Consider the following 22420-nt stretch of genomic DNA (forward strand, 5'->3'; position numbering starts at 1 on the left):
TTTTTCTTTTTTAAGATTTTGTTTATTTAAATCTTTGTATTTTTTAACTGGGGTATTTAGTCTATTTATTCTTTTTGTAGTTATATATTTAGATTTTTTCCTGTTTTTTTTTCTTTTTTCTTTTTTAAGATTTTATTTATTTGACAGAGAGTGAGCGAGAGAGGGAACACAACCAGGGGGAGTGGGAGGGGGAGAACCAGGCTCCCCATTGAGCAGAGGGCCCGATGTGGGGCTCCATCCCAGGACCCTGGGATCATGACCTGAACTGAAGGCAGGCACTCAATGACTGAGCCACCCAGGCGCTCCTTTCCTGTTGTTTTATATTGTGTTGTCGGTATGTTCTACCTATTACATATTTCTTTTCCTCCTCCTTTCTTGCCTTCATTTGGATTATTTTTTATCCTAATTCCATATTTCTCCCTCTATTAACCTGGAAGCGATACATTTTACTACTGTCTTATAATGGTTACCCTGGAAATGTCAACATGCATACTTGCAAATCATAGTCTAGAGTTAAGAGCTTTGCCCTCTTTATTTTTTTTAAAGATTTTATTTATTTATTTGACAGACAGAGATCAGAAGTAGGTAGAGAAGCAGGCAGAGAGAGAGGGGGAAGCAGGCTCTCCACTGAGCAGAGAGCCCAATGCGGGGCTCGATCCCAGGACCCTGGGATCATGACCTGAGCCAAAGGCAGAGGCTTTAACCCACTGAGCCACCCAGGCACCCCAATAGCTTTGCCCTCTTAAATAACACAAGGAATTTAGAATACATTCACTGTAATAACTCCTTGCTTATATCTGTTGCTAAAGTTGCAATTTTTTTTAAAAAGATTTTATTTATTTGAGAGAGAGAGAGTAAGAGAGAGCATGAGAGGGGAGAAGGTCAGAGAGAGAAGCAGACTCCCTGTGGAGCTGGGAGCCCAATGTGGTCCTTGATCCTGGGGCTCCAGGATCATTACCTGAGCTGAAGGCAGTCACTCAACCAACTGAGCCACCCAGCACCCTAAATTTGCAATTTTTAACCTCATAAAACATTTTTGTTATTTTACAAAATCATTATTTTTAATTACTCACATATATACTTTTTCCCCCCTGTCATCCTGTATTATATCTCCGACTCTTCATCCATGGTATTTTTCCTGAGAAATTTTTATAACAAAAGGCAATATATTGCAGTGATTAACAGCATGGCTTCCAGAGCCAAACTCTTTTTACACTGCTTTTTATTTCTGCTTTATCAATAAGGAAACTGTGGCAGAGGGTTACCCAGCAACATGCCTAGGGTCACATTTAGTAAGTTGTAGGGGCAGGATTTGGGTCCACTAACTCCTTATATCTAAACCTGGTAGCACCCCTTCCCCTGTGGAGGATTTGTAAAAACCCATGGTGTAAGAAATCTGTTGGTGGCACAGTAGGCCAGAGGCCTTCTCCACTGTCAGCAAATTTACATGTAGGTTCAAATTCCCCCTACACCTTGAGGTTCGTGAAGTTCATAAAGAAGTCCTCTGTAAAGATTAACTTTATAAGCAAATTAGAGGTGACTTGAATTTCAGCCTTATGAATGCTTATAAAATCAATTTCTCTGTGTTTCTTACATGTTTATTATTTTGCTTTAGGTAATTGGAACTGTCTGGCAAAATTTATAGGACAAGACTCCTTCCATAAAAATCCAATTCTGTTTCTGGACTCTCTCCAACTTGCTTCCCTTATTCTGGGCCGACCGACTGTAAGCCCTGGCTTTAAAAGCTAATCACCGAATTCTCCCCAATATAAAGTCACTTAGATGTTGATAAGCCTCAGGAGAGATTGTATGTTGGAATTGTTAAATGCTAGATAGATTTTGAAACCATCTCTGGTGGACAGGGTCCTTTCAGCAGAGTGGTCAGCACAGAACAATCTTCTAGGTCTTCTAGATTCTCGATGATCTCTAAAAGCCTTTCTACGGTGTCACAGGACAGCATGCTGGAGGCATTGGCTCTGAACTTCTCTCGCAGGTCTTCCTGGCTCAGTGGTTTTCTCCAGTGGCCGTAGAAGGTGTCCGAGCACTCTGTAAAGGTGGCTCCATCCCTGAGAGTGACACTTATCTCGCAGTACAGTGTGTCGAAGCTGGGCCGGTTGTCCCGAGGGTGCTCCAGCTCCACCTTCCTGAGCAACTCTCTCACCTGTGGCCTGTCGATCTGGCATTTGTGGAATGAGGGGACGGTGATGCCACCATCGAGCAGTGTGGTGCAGGCCACATACTGGAACGAATGACGAGCTGCGTGCTCTGAGTCTGGGAAGGGCCTGTTGACATACTGGACATCTGGAATTCTGAGCACAATTCTCTCAACATGGTCAGTGGGAAGCAGGGCTCCGTCTGTGATGAGGTGCTTCCGGACGGACTCAGCTGCGTCCGCCACCCAGTGCGTGGCCAGATGTGCAGGGAACCGCTTGAATGCCACGTCCTGCTGGCCCAGCAGCCAAGTGTGGGAATCTAGGTCTGGAAGAGCTTGTGGGGAATAGTTGGCATAGAAAGCCCCAAAGCCCGTTTGCATATCCAAGACCTGCTTGTTTCCTTGGAGACCCAGCATCGCTAGAAAAGCCGATTCCATGCCATGCCTGGCAGCATTGCCCATATGAAGAGGCTTGGTCTGAGTGGCAGCATTTGCCATGGGTGCCCCGGCATGAGAGACAGCAATAGCCAGGGCCTCTTGGCACTTAGCCATGCTGAGCCGTAAAAGCTTGGATGCTGCGGCCGCGCTCCCCAAAGTTCCTACCACTGAAGGGGGGTGGAATCTGAAAAGTGAAAAAAGAAAAAGAGCAAAGAGCCGGAGATTACAGACCTCAGTCACCAGAAGGCAGTGGTATAGTAGTTGGGAGTATAGATCCTGCAGACCTGCTGCCTGGGTTCAAATCTTCACTCTGCCACTTACTAGCTGTGTGATCCTAGGAAAGTCACTCAACTTCTCTGTGCCTGCTTCCTCTCTCACAAAATGGTGCTAATAATGATATCTACCCCATAGGGTTTTGTGAGTTTTGAATGAGTCCACATACTTATAATAGTGCCTGATGCAGTAAATTTTTAATAATTATTGCCAGAAAGGCATAAGTTGTTTGCTGAAATCATAGGTAGCCATAATAATATGGCAAGTAGCCATAAAAATGGAGAGCCTGGTAGAAACTGTGAAAATTCACTGAGAATTCCATCCTACTTCTCTCCTAGCAGGTGGGATCAAGTAAAAAGGAAATACAAGATTGAACTATATGATACAGTATACATGTGACCATTTTTGATTAATCAATTGAACAGTTTCACGATCTTCTGAATGTTCTTGGTCTGAAGGACCTTAGCAAATGTCAAAGTAGATTCTGCTTTGAGATGGGATTAGGAAGGTTCAGAGTACCCGTGGATACCAGAATGACAGGAATCATCCTTGAGCACGAGGCTCTGATTAATTTTATGCTCATGGTTGCTTGACTCTCTAAACCCAAAGGAGACTTTTCATTAGTACTTCTGAAGCCATACCTTTGTTTATGGATATATGGTTGATATGTGATGGGAAAATTGACTTAGCAGTCAGCGCTAATGTGATTATCTTCAACTGAGCTAACCTCTATGTCAGAAGGCTCCACAGAGATAACGATTGACAGGTGAAGGGGAACTTGTGTGCCTCTGCAGGGGACAGATTCTCTCCGTACCTCTTTGGTATGTCACTGGCTTCCTTGGAGAAATGCATTAATTGGCCTTGTACTTCAATCCCAACATTGAAAGCGAGCAGCATATCAAGGCCAGAAAACTTCTGACTTGAAGGGAGAGCTTCTGTTAAAGCCATGAGGACAGGAAGGACAGCTCCAGAAGGGTGGGTGGCGGGATGCCATGTGTCGTCAAAATCCATTGAGTGAATCTGTGTAAACAGACACACAAAAACCAAGAAATTATTTCCCTGAATGCAATGACCAGTAAGAGTTTAGTTTAGTAATAACTTTATTTGATATGAGATTTTTAGACCCTATGATCTGAACATAAAACCTAGAAGCTGGCTGTAATTCTTGATCATGTGGCTGGGCACAGGACATGCTGTCCTCTGCCCAGAGCAGACAGGACTTTGGGGAGCAACTAGAAAGCCTATCAATTAGCTCAGATCTTACCCAGGTGGCCAGAGCTCTCTGCCACAGCACCTGGGAAGAGCTATATCCCCCTTAAAAATAAGGCTGTGAAAGTAGGTGGTTGTTCCTTTCTCCCTCCTCCACCCTTCAAACAAGTTGCACTAAAAGTTTAATGCCATTTATTCCATATCAGATCATAAATTTTTGTACCTTTTTATTATGAAATAATTTCAAACTTATGGGGAAGTTGCAATAACTCTTGAACTCAGAATAACTATTTTTAGCGTGAGCAGGGGAGAGAGGAAGAGGGGAAAGAAGTAGACTCCCCACTAAACCGGGAGCCCATCTCAGGGCTTGATCTGTAGACCCAGAGGTCATGACCTGAGCCGAAAGCAGATGCTTAACCAATCTAAGCCACCCAGGTGCCCCAACTATGAAGCTATGTTTTAAAATCATTATTTGCTGCTCCAAGGTTTTATTTCTCTTCATTCTAGACATTTATTTATCCCTTATATGAAATAGTAATAACCAGAAGTTCCTTAAAAATAGAATTCCAGGGGCACCTGGTTGACTCAGTCGTTAAGAGTCTGCTTTCAGCTCAGGTTTGGATCCCAGGGTCCTGGGATGGAGCCCCACATCAGAATCCCGGCTCAGCAGGGAGAAGCCTGCTTCTCCCACTCTCCCTGCTGGTGTTTCCTCTCTCACTATGTTTCTCTCTGTCAAAGAAATAAATAAAATCTTAAAAAAAATAATAAAATTCCATATTGGGGCACCTGGGTGGCTTGGTCAGTTAAGCATCTGCCTTTCGCTCAGGTCATGATCTCAGGGTCCTGGGATGGAGCCCCATGTTAGATTCTCTGTTCAGCAGGGAGTCTGCTTCTCCCTCTCTCTCTTCCTCTCCTCCTGGCTCATGCTCTTTCTCTCTCTTTCACTCAAATAAAAAATATATAAGATCTTTTAAAAAATAGAATTCCATATCTATGGGATATGGTTGGTCTGGACACTGGACATTTACTGCTGGATGTGCTATTGGGTTTAACTTTTAATATTCTGAGTTACTGTCCCACAAACCATAAGAATATCTCAGAAATCCCAACACATTCATATCTAACTTATATCTTGTATATAGATACAGACTGCCACTGATAGACAAAGCGAAAAAATTGTCAGATGAAAAGTGCTGATTTTTGCTTCAGAAAATATCGACTGCATGTGGTCATTGTTTCTCAATAATTATCTGGTGACTGAGAGGATGGATGAAAAGCTGGTTATTGAAGAGAAACTGGTACTGGTCACAACACAAGGAACTGAGTTTGGATATCAGGTTTTATATTTTTTGCTATATATATTCCAGATTTAGATAGCTTACACTGTTTTTATCTAAATCCTCCATCTTATTTCCCATACTTCACAATTTGTTTGAAAAGCATCAATTCACTGTCAAACACGAAAAGTAAGTACATAGAAAAGAGGACAGACCACTTCATCTCCCTGAACTTCAGTGGCTCATCCATGAAATATGGAAACTGAAAGATTTCTGAGATACTTCCTGGCTCTGAAATTGTTATTGCTTAACAGTTGAAAAGATTTGTAAACCTCCTTACAGCCACACCATTCACAAAAGCAGCATATGGCGGCGGGAGTCTTAACTCTGGTCGACCCCAAACACTGCTGGACACATTGGAACTGTAGATCTGAAACGAAAGAATATCAGTGAGCCATACAGAGTGGAAACACAGCATGCCAAGTTGCTGCTTCAAGAGCCGTTCCTCATATTTGGAGGCATAACTTGAATAGTCCTTATATGAACACTTCGTTGTGGATCGTAGCCTTAACCACTGCATTCCTCTCTTCCTTGTAGAAGAACACAACTTTCTCCATGGAAAGGAGAGGTGATGTTGTTTCTCTGTCCCAGGCTGAGATCCACAGGTGTGCCTGGGGATGCAGTCTGAATTTATTCTTATTTATGCCTTGAGGTTAAACAGGAGGGAAGGTGGACCAGTTGTCCGTACCAAGCACATCCTTTGGAGAGTGGGTATTCTGTCTCCCGCATATACACCCACTCTGCTCAGAGTGCTGAACCAGCTTTTTGTCCAGAGACTTTTAAAGCCTTTGCCTGAATAAATAGTAGATGCTATTAGGGAAGACACTCTTCCTAAAATTGGTCTTCAGACAGTAACTTAGTGAAGAATACGGATGAATATTAAAACTCGGATAAATATAGCATAAAATTGTATACAACAATCCTACGCACACCAAGTACTATCTCCAAAACAGAGTAGAATAATAGGCCATAAACACACATCCCCGGGCACATTGGTGGGTATACGTCATGAGCAGGCTTTTTTTTTTTTAAGGTTTTATTTATTTATCTGACAGATCACAGGTAGGCAGAGGGGCAGGCAGAGGAGTAGCGGGTGCGGGGAAGCAGGCTCCCCACTAAGCAGAGAGCCCGATGTGGGGCTTGATCCCAGGACCCTGGGATCATGACCTGAGCCCAAGGCAGACGCTTTAACCCACTGAGCCACCCAGCCACCCCCGAACTTCTTACCTTACTATATTCGCTGGCTTTGTGAAACACTTCTGTACTGGTTCCCAGGAAGCCAACGCCCAGAGTATCCAGAATCATTCTCTTGCTTCTTTGAATAACATGATCGGTCAGGTGCCCCACGGCCAAGCCATGGATCACTCTGGCAAAGCTTTCTGTGACAGACTTTTAAAAAAAGAGTGTTAGAACAGTGCTATACTCAATCGTTATTTGCTTATTCCTTGCTATACAAGAGCTTGAGGTACTTTTATATGAAGAGTTTTGCTCTTTATATAACTAGGGGATTAACTAGGGGAAACCTAGTTAATCAACTTAAGTTCAGTTCCTGAGAAATGATAAGCACGGAGCCCCTGCTCTGTGTGAGGCGAAGGGATGTGGAAATATGCAATAGCCAGTTTCTGTCCTCGAGTTGAGGACACAGACCAACATGCAGATGTTGGCCACAGAGTGCGTGGGCTATGGCAGAGCAAAGCACAGAGTGAGGAGACGATAGGGGGATATCTTGCCCGTAAGGTAGGCATGCTGGGGCCGGTGGGTCATCTAGGAGCTGCCATTATTAGATACGTGCCAGGTGTCACGCTGACTCTTGTAAATACAGTATCTACTGTACCACAACTTTCTGGGTAGGTGTTATGAGCATCATCTTGCTTTGCAGGTGAGGAGACCCAGACTTGATGTCACTGAGTTATACAACTCTTAAATGGAGGACTTTGGACACAAATTCCTATGGGTCTAACTCCAGACTGCTGCATGTAATTATTAAGCCGTGTTTCCTGAAGAGGAAAACAAACATTGAAACACACAGAGTTCTTGTTGAAAATGAGAACTGGTCCCTACTCTGGATCTCCAGAATGAGAATACCCCCCCACCCCCAAGTGAACTAGAAGCTTTGGAAGCAAAGAACAGGATTCTGTGTTTTCATTAAGATCTTTAGGTGATTCTTAAATGTTCTAGTGCTATTGTGGCCAATGTGGTAGCTACTCTCCACCTGGGCTATCGAGCATTTGGAAATGTGGCTAGTCCAAACTAGAATGTGTCACAAGAGTAAAATAAACACTGAATTTTGAAGACTTAGTAGGAAAAAAAAATCTATAGAGGATCTCAAAAATAATTGTAAAATATTGATTACATGCGAAGATGACAGTATTTAGGATGTATTGGTAAGTGAAATATACCATTATAATTCATTTTATCGGCTTCTTACTTTTTAAAATATGGCCACTAGAAAATTTAAAATACACTTGAGAACCACTTCCTGTTCGTTCTTGTTGGTAGAGATCACCTGGAGGTGTGGATACCTGGCCTGGTTATGAAGTCTTAGGGGAGTCAGCAGGGGAAGGTGCCCAGGACAAGGATGGATGTTAAAGGCAGAGGTGGCAGTACAGACTGGGGCTTGGAGGTGCGAGAGATGCAGTGATTTAGGCAAAGCCCAGCTGCAGAGCTGTACACAGTGGGCAGAGGTGAGAGGGCTTTGCAGGCTAGGACTGAGTGGCGGAATTTCCACCAGGCTGGAGTCTGTGACTTAAAGGGGAGCCATAGTGCTAGCTTTAAAAAGGTCGATATTATCAGACTGTGTTTTGCAGATATTCGGAGGCCCTTGTGTAGCAAATGGATTGAGAGGATAGACAAGGGCAGGCAAAAGCCTGGGGTCTGGGTAGTGATATGGCAGTGCCCTCTGCCAAGAGAGGGAGCACAGGAAGAGGGGCTGCTGTCCAGACAGTGATGATGGTCTTGCTGTGAACTTGCTGAATGTGAAATGCCCATGCCCATCCTAGCGGAGAAGACCATTCCGCTGTCGCCCACAAAGCAGATCATCAAAACCTGCAGTATTATTTGCAGCAGACTGTTTTGCAGTTCCTTTAAATATCAAGTTCTTCAATGTGTAGGCAATGATTTTGTTTTCTACACGTATTCCCAAGAGAACATCTATTATGTGTAGCTAAAAACACCCACTCTTCAATTGTGTCTCAGACATGCCTAGCATTTAGCACCACTTAGTAAATGTCAGCTTGTTTCCCTTTTCTGCTCTGATTATTGCATCATTGTACAACTTCCTTTGCCTCTCTGAGCATCAGATACCCATTTTAAAACATTAGCTATATAGGGCGAGGGGTTTTTGAATCAGAGGATCTGGGGTGTCTGGGGTTCCCTGATTGATCGGTGTGTGGGCAGAGGTACAGAGATGGCACCAGTGCCCAGCTGAAAGTCCTCAACCTGGCCACCAGCTAGTCCCCTATTTTCAGTCTTCAGATGACCAAGTCTCAGAACCAGTGCCATTTTCAAAAGGATGGGCTATGTGGTATGTCTCTGAAGCTCTGATAGAAAGGTGAAGGGAGCCTGTGGTGGGAGAGAGCAGGAGAGAAGATGGATGGGAGAGTGAGGGTGTTGGCATGGATGCTTCTAATTAGGATGGAGAATAACAAAACTTTGATTGTCCTGCTGCTAGGAATGTGGGTAAACATATTTAGGGACAGAGGCAGGGAAGGAAGAAAAAGCATTGGTTTCATGATCCACCAAGTGAAACTTAAAGTTTTGAGAATTGATTGGATCCCTTGTTCTAAGCAAAATGACCTCTTTTCAAGCTTTCTTTCCATCCCCACAGCTCCCACAGTTGAGGGCACTTAGTGATTAGTCATTCATCTCTCCAGGGTTTGATTTGGCTTGGGAGAGGCTTATGGGGAGCGTGTGTCATCGGCCCACCAACGTGAAGCCTGGAAAGGGATTGTGGCATCTGTTTGCATGATCCCAGGGTGCTAGTGACCTACAAAGGTACACCCCCTGGGGATCTCCTGACAAGTCCTGCATAGCACCAGTGTCCCACAGAAATTCTCCCAAGGAAGAAGGGCACATGAGACCGTAAACATGCAACTGCTCAGCTGTCTGCAGGATCGAGCCTGTCTATTTCTAAAATGTTTTTTGGTCTTCCTGATTTTCTCATGGCATTTACAACTTTTTAGTAAAATACTGTGATCAGTGTATAAATTAGGGCAAAATGTGCAGCCATTTGATAAATATTTTACAAGGCCTTGCCGCATGTCTGGCACTGTGCTAAGCTTTCTAAAATACCAAACCAAGATGTTAGAATTCCTGCCACAAAAAGATCATCTTCTCCAGGGAACTAAGGACAGCAAACAGATCATCAGGAGGCAATCTGGCCATTCCGGGATGGACACAGACAAAACCGAGAGATTAAAATTCAGTGAATTTGTAATGATTCATTTTCTTCCTAATTCTATGCAACAGAATCACATCTCTTACTGGGAAGGCACCAATGAAAAAAAAGTTGCAGGTAATTAGATAGCCCAGAGGCTGTGAGAAATGCCAAAATGCCATTTTTGATGAAGAAGCAAGAAGCTATAAGGACACTGAGAAAAGGAGAGGTAGGCTAGAACACCAATTTAAATAAGCCATGTAAAATGTAACAATACCTTGAGCATCATGTCGAAAGCAGAGGCTCTCTCAGGCACGAACCAGAGGAGGACTTAGCTACGTGACTCCCTTTATACCTTTCACTCCAGCCCATTCCCTTTCTCTGCGTTGTGACGCTAAAGTTTCCACTATTTCAACACCTCCCATATACGTACGCTCACTTCAGCTTCCCGGTGATGAGCTGTCTAACCTACCAGGGGATGAAGAAAGAAACAAGGAAGGAATGGAGAGATGGTCAAATGATTTCTCACAGACCTTGGGGAAGTGCACTGACAGCGAAGCTAGGATTGCATCTTGGGCTTAGATGCCCTGCATCAAACACAGAACAATATGCACTTCTTTATCCAGTACTCCCACTTCAAAAAATTTATACTGAGGAAATCAGCATGGATGTATGTAAGAATCTAGTGAAAAAAAAGTGCACAGATTTGCTAGAAGATTGAAAATTAGAAACAATCAATTCTAAGAAAATTAGGAACAATTTTACCCCATGGAGTAAAATAGGGCATGGGTGGTGTTCAAAGACACTCATTTCTCCCTTCCTTGTCAGTCCCTTGGTCACCATTGTCTGGGGACAAGTGTGCCAGCCTGAGTTCCTGGTAGCTTGAGATGAAGAATCTAGAAGGTCATTGGGAGTTAATCATACTTTTCCCCAGCTCGATCCTTATTTGGTCCTGCCCTGCATTTTTACAGATTCAGATCTCTGGTTCCTGGTCCCCTGCCCAGTTGCTGGGATACACTGCCTGCCTCCCTGCCCTTGCCCAGGGCAATTGCCCCATAGCTTCTTTGCTTATGATTAGTCACTGTGTCTTGGCTACTCTGGATCTCTCTCTGCTTCTCTGGGTAATTACTGTTTCCCTTGGGCTGTCTAGTCTTAGACAGTTGGTTTATACTCATAGTGGTCCCCAAAACAGGTTATTTAACATCTGAGCAATTCCTAAGACCACTTTTACATGAAATGAAAAATAGGCTAAGATAACTTTAAGCATCTCATCGTGGAAAAGCTTTATAACAGAATGATGAGGGGCGCCTGGGTGGCTCAGTCGGTTGAGTATGTGCCTTTCCTCTGGGGTCAGGATTCCAGGGTCCTGGGATGGAGCTTGCATCTCCCTCTCCCTCTGCCTGCTCCTCCCCGTGCTTGTGTGCTCTCTCTCCCTCTCCTCTCTGTCAAATAAATAAAATCTTAAAAAAAAAAAAATAAATAAAGGTATGATGGGTTTAGTAAGTCTGATGAACTTTAACAAGTTTTGCCTGTATTTTTTTTTTTAATGTGTCAACTTGGCTAGGCTATGGTATCTGTGGATTGGGTCAAATACCAGTATAGATATTGCTTTGAAGGTATATTAACATTTAAATCAATAGACTTTGAGGAAAGCAGGTTATTTTCTATAATGGGCCTCATCCAATGAATAGAAGTCCTTTGGAGAAAATACTGAGATCCCCCAAGAGGGAAGGAATTCTGCCTCCAGACCACGGTTCAGACTGAAGTCTCCTGGTCCGCTCTTCCCTAGGTCTTCAGCCTGCCAGCCTCCCCTGCAGATTTCATACTAACCAGCCTTTGTGATCACATGAACTGATTCTCTGAAATCTCTATCTTACTTGCATGCATTCTAGTCAAACACACACACACAGCACACACACATTCTATTGGTTTTGTTTCTCTGCGGAACCCTAATACAAAATGCCCTCAGGACCAGTAGCTTCCATATCATTTGTCTTTGTATCTCCAGTACCTTTAATAGTCTCTGCCCCATTCTGGGTGCTGTGTGAATGAATGTGTGAGGGAAGGCATGACTGTGTACCCTATGTGGGTATGGTAGCTCCAAGTCCCTCCCGTATTCTACTTTTTGGACAGTTGAGAAATTGCATTTCAGCTCCGGGAGGAACATTCTACCTACTTGTCCAAAGATGGATGGCAAGAGGTTTTCCTGAAAGGCTCTGGAGCTCCTCTGCATGCGTGGACTTTTGGAAGGCTGGGACCAGTTTCGGCTCAGGAGCTCAGCCTGCGGAGGGATGAAATCTGACCTTGGGACCAGTTGGCGGCATGGAGTCATGAGAGGAGTTTAAAGAGACAAACTGGCCAACCCAGTAGGGCTTTGCTAGGAATGTGCCTTCATGAGGTCATGTGTGCGACCCCACTGGATCCAGCCCTGAGTGCTGAGCTCCACTGGGGAGGGATGCCTCACCCTCTTAAAAGGTGGAGGCATAGATCAGAATGCCAGTCTGTCATTTTATACCTTTGGGTTGCAAGGCTAGGTACTTTAACCGTGGAGCGTCCTTACCAGGGCTGGGAAGCCAGGTCGGGAATGGCAGGCTGCTTGCGGAGTCTAGGACTGGAACACAACAGTGGCAGCAGAATTCAAGGACATTCACCAGGACATTCACATGTCCCTGCCCCCACACAGGGGCTACTTCTCTGTTGGTCTTCACCAGATGCAGTCCTTTCAGGTTATGCTAGATGGTCTCTGTTTACTTCTTTTTTTTTATTCCCCTTCAAGAATCCGTACTGATCATCTTCCTCTTCTTGTTGCAACACTCCCATACATGACAGCACATTCTTGTTTGGTCATGTTTTCAGTGTAGTTCTCAGAAATTACACTTGACTTCTTGTAACTGGGAAGGTGTATGCTTACTTGTGGCATATCATGTCTTCCTGAAGTATCTTCATGGTCCTGAGACCTTGTCGTTGCTCTTAGAAATCTGTGGTTTCATCTCATCTTTAGTATGGGTCATTTGTACAGAACCCAGTTGTCATGTGTGGATTTTGCTAGTTTAATTTGGAGAGGTATTCTGTGTGCCCCTGCCCTGGGGGTCCCTCATGTTGCTCCAGTGCATGAATAACAAGGAATAGGTCCAAGAATGAATAGGACTGATCATGTTTCAAAGTATTAAAATTTTAAGGTAAATAAGTAGTGGAAAGTTGGGGTGGAAGAAAGAAAATGATTAGGAATGACATAATTAAAAACTAAAATAAGGGGCGCCTGGGTGGCTCAGTGGGTTAAGCCGCTGCCTTCGGCTCAGGTCATGATCTCAGGGTCCTGGGATCAAGTCCCGCATCAGGCTCTCTGCTCAGCAGGGAGCCTGCTTCCTCCTCTCTCTCTCTCTGCCTGCCTCTCTGCCTACTTGTGATCTCTCTCTGTCAAATAAATAAAAATAAAATCTTTAAAAAAAAAAAACTAAAATAAGTCCAAAAGCAAGGTTGAATATGGCCCAACAAGGATAGAGTAGGCGAGTAAGCTAAAAATATGAAATGCCACACAGTACACTTGCATAAGTTGTGAACTGCTTCATATGTAGGAGGGCTCCACATACATCGCAGACATTGTAGCTTTGTAGAACTACTATGATAATTGTGTAGCAGAAGACATGAAGTTTTTCATTCCAATGAGATCATTATAACAGTTTTTCAGATGAGGAAAGTGAAGTATGCTGGAAGACCATTCTGCATGGGTCTCACACATATCTCCACATTTTGCCAGCAGACGCACTGACTCTTTATTTCAGAATATCTTTTGAAGAATGTGCGTAGTAAACAGCCTTTGAAAGTAGAAGTATTATTTCTTTGGAGGAAAGGGCAGGCAGGCTTACTGCCTACTATAAAAGACTTAGGTTCCTGAATTCAGGGTTCTTCTCTCGTAATAAAGTTTGCTGTATGTGCAGATGTCTCCTTTTTCTGTTGTTGTGGGAAAAGGGGCTTTTCTTCCTGCAAGAAAAACTGATATTCTTTCTGTGAGTAATTCTCTGTGAGAACAAAAGTTCTTTGTCTCTGGCCCAGTTGTCTCATGTCTTCAGCCACCATCCATGAAACTGCGGTAGGCTACATCGTTAGCTTGCTTGTACGATAATGTCTCAGTCCTTGACAAGAAGTCTGGAAGAAGGGGAGCATTTTTCTGAAGAGCAAAAAGGTACTCTCTGAACAACCAGGAGCCAGAAAAGAGTGAGCTAAGTTCAGAGCATAACATAAAGAGGAGACAAGGTGGAGATAATCAGCAGGGACTGTTTTTCTAGCCATTTCATTGATCATCTATGTAGAGTTAAGCCCGTTACAACTAAGATCAGTGTTGACCTGAGTGTAAGATCCTTGACCCTTTCTACCTAAAAAAAACTCAAGTAGGGGAGATTTTAGAAATCTGTTCCTCAGGTCAGGCCCCAGACTACAGAAACAGACTCTCTAGGGGTGACATGCAGGCATCAGTATTTTTTTAATCCTCCCCAGATGATTCCATTTGTAGCCAAGGTGAGAGCCTAAGATCCTGAGATTTACTGATGATGTTACTGTTCTCCTGTGGAGTCAGCCCTTACTGGTCTCCCAGCTTCCACTCTGGGATTTAAGGCTTGCTGCCTCTCCAGATATGTGCCTGGCTTTGTGAAGAGCCCTACAGTTGCTCTAGCTCTAGCCTGCTCTTTCTCAGTCTTTCCCCGGGGCCCACAGAACTCTCCAGATGCTGTCTCTTCTCTCCATGCAGTTCTGACTTTTGTCTGATTTCTCCTAAGCTGTGTCAGGTTCCACGGGGCCACAAATTATTTCTTTAATGACCCTTAGCACTGGAAAAAAAAAAAAATGTAGGGCCCTTCTGCCCTTTATGCCTACTTGTAATAAAAATTAATATTTATGAGACACTGAATATTAGGCACTATTTTAAGAGCTTTATATATATTAATGTACTGTTTAATTCTCACAAAATGTGAGATGCAGGTGAGGAAGCTGTGGTGGTGAGAGCTGAGTGACTTGCCTGAGGTCACCCCATGACGTGGGAGAGCCAGGACTTAGAGATGGGCAGTCTGGCTCCAGACTCAGCCATGCTAAATGGTAAAAGGAGTGTAAAGAAGTTGAATGATATGTTTCCCCCAGGTATCTACTTTGATGCTTTTATGGGAGGAAATGTCAAATTCTTTCAAAAATTTAGTCTTACATTTTTGGTGTCCCTGCTTAACAGCTGCTGTAAGCACTTGCCCATTTCCTCCATTGGGCAACTGAGCGCTGCTGTGTTACCTCATGTCACCCTTCCCTGACGCTGGCTGGGGGCATCAGTGCTGCCTGCATATTGGATGCAGAGGACATACCTGCTTGACAAAGTTTCAGCTGGCACCTGGCAGCGTCTGTTACCCCAAAGCCGACTCACTAGTGTGGATGGATCTGTTAAATGCTCCTTTCCATAACTGAGCATTAGCCTGTCTGGCTTGGTTGTCTGAGTCCCAAGACAGCCTTGGGTCTCTTCATCATGGGAAATAACCCAACACTTAGTTCATCTAGGCAAGCAGATTTACTTGTTTAGAAGAGTGGTTCTCAAACTGTGTCTATCAGGGTCACCTGGAGGACTTGTCCCTAGAGTTTCTTTTACAAAGTCTGGGAGGAGGTCCAAAAGTGAGCATTTCTGACAAGTTCCCAGGTGGTGTCCCTGCATCTGGTGCCATAACCATGTTCTGGGAACCATAGGCTTACACCAGTGCTGCTGCAGTGTGTTCTAGACATCAGCATCTGCTGGTTGCTAGAAATGCAGAATTCCAGGCCCAGCCTGGACCTATCAAATCAGAATCTGTTCAGTAAGTTTCTCAGCATGTGATTTGGGTGCACCTTTAATCATGAGAAGTATTAGTTTAGATCATGTGTTTTGATTCCATTTAGGACTTTTAATGTCAAACAAGAAAAACCTTATTGAATATCAATAGCCAAAGGACATTATACTATATTGTGGCCACAAAGGAGACCAAATAAGAATTTATGGGTGACTGAGGACAAATCTATTACAACTCACTCCAGATGATTCAGCACTGTGTCCTTACAGAGAGAAGGTAATGTCTTCAAATTGTTAGCAATTTTAAAAGATTATTAATACTCATACGCTCAATGCAGCCTAATGCCAGAGGGGAAAAATGAGCTTTTTTTAACTCCTCCTCTTTCAGTAAAACAATGGATGGCATAACATACACACTCAGTTTAAAGGTTACTTAGAGTTTGAATACTCCGAAAATCAGTCAGTTAGAAATACAGACTGTTAGTTCTGGGTCACTGATGGTAGGAGATAGAAAAAAAGTGCTATTTTTACAGTTATTCTTACATTTTGGAAAAAAATAAAGATAGACAAGATAAAGTATGTCAGCTTTGCTTTCTAAAAAGTGGGAAGAAAAAGATTATCGAGATTCTTGTTATGTTTCCTAAGTTTCAATGAAGACTTTTGGATATTGAAAGTCAAAGATGAACAACCAGATGAGCATCCAAACACAGTAAGAGACAATAATTTGCACGAGTCAGTAAATTCTGACGAGCTGCACGAGAATAATCAAGCAATACCAACAAAACTGCTATTTCAAGCCCAAAATGTACAAAATGGAATAATTTAGTAAATGTTTCTGAAATATAAAATCTCAATGATACAAAAGCCCCAAACTTAATAATCCAAATAACCATCTTTCTTGAGTGTGTATGTTGTGCCAGGAACTGAGCTAAGAGCTTTATCTACGTTCAACACAATCTCATTGCCCATCCTGGTCCCATGGCTGCTGGTATTTTGCAGATGAGGAGACCAAAGCTCAAGGAGCCAAGAGTCTGTATGCTTCTTTACTTCTCCATGCTGTCAGTGTGGACACTGTCTGCGAGAACCTTTTGAAATACTTATTAGTTTATTTTGCCTGAATGTTGCTGGTAGGAAGATACAGAGGAAAACATTCACATATTTACTTACTTTGCCTTTTAGTAAGATGAAGAATATTGGGACGCCTGGGTGGCTCAGTGGGTTAAAGCCTCTGCCTTCAGCTCAGGTCAGGATCTCAGGGTCCTGGGATCAAGCCCCGCGTCAGGCTCTCTGCTCAGTGGGGAGACTGTTTCCCCCTCACTCTCTGCTTGCCTCTCTGCCTACTGTGATCTCTGTCAAAAAAAAAAAGATGAAGAATACTTTCGGTGACCAATTGTCTTGATGTGCCTGGGACTGAGGCGTTGACCGGGAAAGTACTGTGATGTTGATTAGTCTCTGGGAAATTTGGGGAAGTGCAGTCCCTGAGTTTAGGCTCTGTAAGTGGCAGGCTTGGGCTTTTCTCTAGTTTTAGTTAACAAACACTTTTTAGTGAGAAAAGGGGACTAAAAGCACTGAAGTGCCTTTAGATCTATTCTTAATGCATTAATGAATGCTGAGCCTTCTGTCACTAGAATTGGCTTTTTATTTTTCTTTTAAGCAGGCTTCCCACTGAGGAGGGAGCCCCATGCAGGGCTCCATCCCAGGACCCCAGGATCATGACTTGAGCCTAGGACAGACGCTTAACCTACTGAGCCACCCAGATGCCCCTAGAATTGTTTTTTGTTTTTGTTTTTGTTTTTCTTTCGGCCATGTTGATGGATTTGTGGGATATAGTGGGCCTGAGGAGAATCACAGTCTTACTTTTGGAAACCAGATACTGTGATTTGCCCCACTTAAAGGAACATGGTGAAGTAATCAGCTTTGAATGGTCCTGGATGTATTTCAAAGGCTTTGTGCACTTTGACTTTTAATTTTTTTTTTAAGATTTTATTTATTTATTATTTGACAGAGCACAAGCAGGGGGAGCAGCAGACAGAGGGTGAGGGAGAAGCACATTCCCCGAGGGAGAAGCAGAGAGCCTGATGCAGGACTCATCCTAGGACCTGAGCGGAAGGCAGATGCTTAACAGACTGAGCCACCCATGCGCCCCTCTTTTGACTTTTTTAACTGGTAAGTGAAAAGGCCAGCCTTCTTGCTGTACACAAGCAACCCCCCCTATGTTTTTTAATTTTGGCTTGTGAATGCATCTTTAGTGAAGTTGATGTGGTTTGAAGTGGTGGGGTTTGGAGCCAGTGGGCAAGAAAGAATTCTTGAGATGTCTTTGGTCCCAAAAGGTGATTAAAACCCTGGGGCAGAAAGAACTCCAAGGGCTTGTGAGGAGTGGCTGATTATATACGTAGGAGCTGGGGGAGGTAAAGACTCTGGCAAGTTTCCAAAAGGACTTTGATATGCTAAAGAAGACTCCTGGGACCCTGGAGACCTAGCTATTGTCAAGCTAAGGTTGTTTTCCTTCTAACAAAGCACTAGCAGTGAGACAAGTTTGGGTTCCCTGGAGGAATGTTACACTCTGCCTGCCTCAAGTATTTGTCAATGGGCTGCAGGTTATAAGGATATTTAATTTTTTCTATGTTGCCTCTGCCTTTGTTCTCCACTTCAGAGTTTTGTCTGTGGATCTCCATAGGAGCCCGAGTTGAGGGCACAGCCCTTCCTTACTCAGGGCAGGTTTTACTTCTGCTGGGAGAGTCCCAGCATTTTATGATCTTGGGGTTGGGAGGGCAGGGAGCAGTTCTCATGCTTATTTCTGCCTTGGTAGATGGGGATCATGCAGGTAGTATAAAGTCAAATCATAAGATCATGGAAGGGCAGACCTATGATTGTTCATTCTTGTGGTGAGGTACTTTCCTGCCCCTACTCTGAGCCCACATGGAGATAGGCAGGTGTTCTTGTTGACTCTCTATACTGGTGGGTGGTTTTTCTGGTGTTATCTAGGGCTGCCAGATGAAATACACAGCTCCCGGTTTAATCTGAATTTCAGATAGGCAACAAATAATTTTCTAGGGTTAGTATGGCCAAATACTATACTGGACATACCTATATTAAACATTTATTTGCTGTTCATTGCATTACTGATTTAACTAGAGTGCTGTTGAAGGATAATTGGAAGGCAGGCAAGTGGGGACAAGGCTCCCCACCTCCCCCAAGGAGGAGACACTTTCAAAAGGATTTTACACCACCCTGGAAGGAGCCCTCCACCCTTTCCCATACGATACATAGGTGACGAAATCTGATTGGATGACAGGCAGAAGGAAGGTTAATCAGATTGAAACAGTGTGCCAACAAGTCCCTTAAAACTCAGACTTAGAAACTGGTAGCAATCTATTTGGGTGCCTTCCCTCCTTGGGAGCTTCGTACTGTCACTTTGACCCTTGCTCTGCTGCCCACAACACTGTGTGGTCTACCTCTTCAATTCTTCGAAGTGATGTAACCAAGAACCGTAGCCACCGATGGAGGAAAAAAAATCCTCTAATACTATTGGGTCCATGGTCAAAGGAACAAGACTGATACAAAGCTAAGGTCAAGCAAACTTTATTTCATGCCAAGCATCGAGAATCAAACTGACCGGCCGGGGCCATCTCTTGCAAAGAGGCGGTGACCTCTCTGCCTTACAAACTAGCCTTTAAGGGCAAAGGCCATGTGGTTGGGCCTGGCCACACGCAGGTGGCCAATAAGATTGTAACACAGAGAAAACTACACAGTCAAGCTAGGTCACACATGGGTGGCCTACAATTTACCCTAGTAGATATTTGAACTAGCCTATCACCTTCGTCAGAATTGGCACCCAAAAGGTGCCCGAAAGGCGGGGCCCATACTCCTTGGTAGCTAGGGAGACAGTATGCGCGTCCCACTGATTGGATATATCCACCTGGCCTGACCTGCCCTTGTATTTGGGCTTTGTTACCTGGGACTGGTTTCCCGGACTTGCTTTTAAGTAAGTTCCCTGAGGCGGGGCAGGGTCAGTTTAAGTTTTACTGCATAAACAACAAAATCACTGTTTAACCCAAGATGGAATCCCTCTGGCTAAATAGGCCCTTACAATGCTAATGTTATTATTTGCTAAATATGGCAATTCTAGGTGTAACTTTTACTTAGGCCGAGGTCTTTTGGAAAGTCAAGCTTTATATGGAGTCTCAGTTGTAACTTCTCAACTTGACTGAGGTCTCCTGCTTCCATGAAGACTTTAAAATCTCAGTTCTGAGAGGTGCCTGGGTTAGTCATTTAAGCGTTTGACTCTTGATTTCACTCAGGTCATGATCTCAGGGTCCTGAGGTGGAGCCCTTAAATAAGTTCCATACCAGGAACTTAGAGTCTGGTATGGAACTTATTTAAGATTCTCTCTCTCTCTCTCCCTCTGCGTTACACCCCCACGTTGTTCCCATGTGAGTGCACGCACGTGTTCGCTTTCTCAACCCTGAGGTCGTGAGGCTAGCATCAGACTGGAAAGCCCCACCAACCACATGATTGACACACTCTTGGCTCCCTGGCTTCCTACTGTAGTTTGCACTTTCATTCTCGTTTTTTTGGCCCTTGGAATTCCCTTATTTTCTTCTAAGCTCAGGCAGGCTTTAAGAGGATGTTGTTATATTTTGTCCAGGGTTTTCAGGTGTTTTGAAGTGAAAGGGTTTCAGGTTATCTGGGCTATCCTATTACAGAATGGGAAACTGCCACCAGCTCTGTAAAAGTCAGAAGGGTAGTTGGAAAAAAGGCCCGCAGGCAGGGACAAGGGAAGCTGCCCTAAGAGGAAACCATTCTTCAAAGGATTTTACACCACCTTGGAAGGACACCTCCCTCCTCCGGCCCCCTGCAAAGTGATAGGTAGATGACAAAAATCTGATTGCAGGCACACTGAGGGTTAATCAGATTAAAACAGCCCACCAAGAAGCCTGTTAAAACCCCTTTATCTAAACGCCCAAAGGCAACCCTCTTGGGTTTATGTTCAGTAACTATCACTCAATCAACTTTGCTTTGTTGCCCACCATTCTTCCTCTGGTCTCCCTCTCTTCTTTTCGCAAAGTGGCTGACCAAGAACCTGTGGCACTAAAGGAAAAGAAATCCAGTAGCACAAAGGCCTCTGGTACTATATTGGTCTCAGGAAAAGTTAGTATGCAGCTCTCTAGACTTCCTGAGCTATTTGTAGGAGGGAGATATTATGTGTGGTGAAATATATTTGACCTAAATATAACCAAGTCAAAGTACAGTGAGATACTTTGAAAATCAGGCAGTTAAAAAACAAGTAAGTTTCGGGGCGCCTGGGTGGCTCAGTGGGTTAAATCCTCTGCCTTCGGCTCGGGTCATGATCCCAGGATCCTGGGATCGAGCCCCGCATGGGGCTCTCTGCTCAGCAGGGAGCCTGCTTTCTCCTCTCTCTCTCAGCCTGCCTCTTTGCCTACTTGTGATCTCTGTCTGTCAAATAAATAAATAAAATCTTTAAAAACAAACAAACAAAACCAAGTAAGTTTCATCTCTGCCTACTTGTGATCTCCGTCAAATAAATAAAATATTAAAAAAAAAAAAAGTAAGTTTCGAATGTACCAAACACTAAAGATACACGGGAAAGAATGATTAAAGAGTGTTATGCCCACGTTTTCGCGTCTGAGAGACCACCAAGGAGCCAACACCTATGTAATCACACGAGGGTTTATTTGACAAGCTTGAGCTTGGGCCCAAGTATGCCCGACACAGCAGAGTAGGGACTTGGACTCCGAACCAGATTACAGTCAGAGTTTTTAAAGGTAGAGTAGGGGTGGACTCGGCAGTAGGTGAGGACAAAGGGGATGTTCAGAAGGGCTATCTGGGTAAAGAAGACCTTCAGGATTTTGGAGGCCTGGTTATTATCAAGCCAAGGCCATTTTTCTGTCTAAGGAGGCACTAACATGAAGACAATTGGGAGTTTCCTGGTGGAATGTCCTATGCCTCCTATCAAGTGTCCTTGTTAGTGAGATTTAGGTTTAACTTTATTTCCATTTTCTTCCGCCTCAGCCTCCTTCAGTTTTATGGAGGGGAGGGCGATGTTAGGGCTTGAGGAACTGAGTTATTTGTCTCTGGAAGTTGGGCTGTTGATAAGATAGCTTCTTTGTTGTAAATCTCTAGGACATTTGTAAACCAAGGGAGACTCCTGTCTTGCAGGATTGTGATCTCTGAAAGTTAACTATTTGTTTTTCTTTTAGGGCAGCAGCCAGTTGTGCCTGAGGAAGGTCACACAGATTACCGAGGGGAGCGGGAGCGGGTGGAGAGGGGGTGCAAGGTGCCAGCTTTTGCTTTGTCAAGATGCGTGTACTTATGTCAGGGCTAGACTCGAGGTGGGTTCAGCCTTGTTTTTCTTGGCCTCCACAAGAGCACCTAGCTAACTGAAGAAAATGTAATTTGTATGCCTAGATGACTTAATTCCTACAGTAGTGTTAACAGATGGGCTTACCAATCACTAAATTCCCTTAGTGCAGGAACCCTTCCTGGGAGAGGGACACTTCCACTTCCTGGCCCTGTGACTGGGGTTTGGCTCTTGAAAGGGAAGTGCTCACAAGTGATTTGTGGCTTCTCCTCTCTCTTTTCTCTGTTTCATGGTCCTCTTCCAGTGGTTAAGAGGCAGGGAACACCCACAGCTGATTTCTATGATGTGTAGAGTGAGGAAGGGTAAAAAAAAAACCCTTTGTTCTTTTAACTCCTGGGGGTTTTCAGGCTGTTTGTTGGTGAAGCACAGTTGGTTTGTCTGGACCTGTATAGGTACCACAGACCCTCAGGAGTAATGCTAGGTATTGAGGCTACACAGTGAGTAGGTTAAATGGAGTCTT

At 43.9% G+C, this 22420-nt stretch overlaps 1 protein-coding gene across 2 annotated transcripts; it reads right to left on the reverse strand.

Moving 5' to 3' along the window:
* Positions 1 to 1160: 1160 nt before the first annotated feature.
* On the reverse strand, positions 1161 to 10178 carry ACOD1 (aconitate decarboxylase 1). Of its 2 annotated transcripts, XM_004754401.3 has the most exons (5): positions 10062 to 10177; positions 6637 to 6798; positions 5690 to 5779; positions 3678 to 3883; positions 1161 to 2774 (listed from the first exon to the last, which is right to left on the reverse strand). In XM_004754401.3, the coding sequence occupies exons 1-5, from the start codon at positions 10071 to 10073 to the stop codon at positions 1829 to 1831; spliced, it is 1416 nt and encodes a 471-aa protein (XP_004754458.1). In that variant the 5' UTR covers positions 10074 to 10177; the 3' UTR covers positions 1161 to 1828. The 2 variants fall into 2 exon arrangements, with proteins under 2 accessions (XP_004754458.1, XP_012912668.1); XM_013057214.2 differs by lacking the exon at positions 5690 to 5779 and having other exon boundaries at positions 10062 to 10178.
* Positions 10179 to 22420: the final 12242 nt, after the last annotated feature.

This window comes from Mustela putorius, unplaced genomic scaffold (assembly GCF_011764305.1).
Source record: "Mustela putorius furo isolate JIRA1106 unplaced genomic scaffold, ASM1176430v1.1 tig00003974_pilon_pilon_pilon, whole genome shotgun sequence".
NCBI classification, from domain to species: Eukaryota; Metazoa; Chordata; class Mammalia; order Carnivora; family Mustelidae; genus Mustela; species Mustela putorius.

Coding starts and splice junctions, on each gene's coding strand:
- ACOD1 (XM_004754401.3), bottom strand. Junction 5,780..6,636: donor AAGCCAGCGAATATAGTAAG/GTAAGAAGTTCG, acceptor CTTTCGTTTCAG/ATCTACAGTTCCAATGTGTC. Junction 3,884..5,689: donor CTTTTGTGAATGGTGTGGCT/GTAAGGAGGTTT, acceptor CTGTTTACACAG/ATTCACTCAATGGATTTTGA.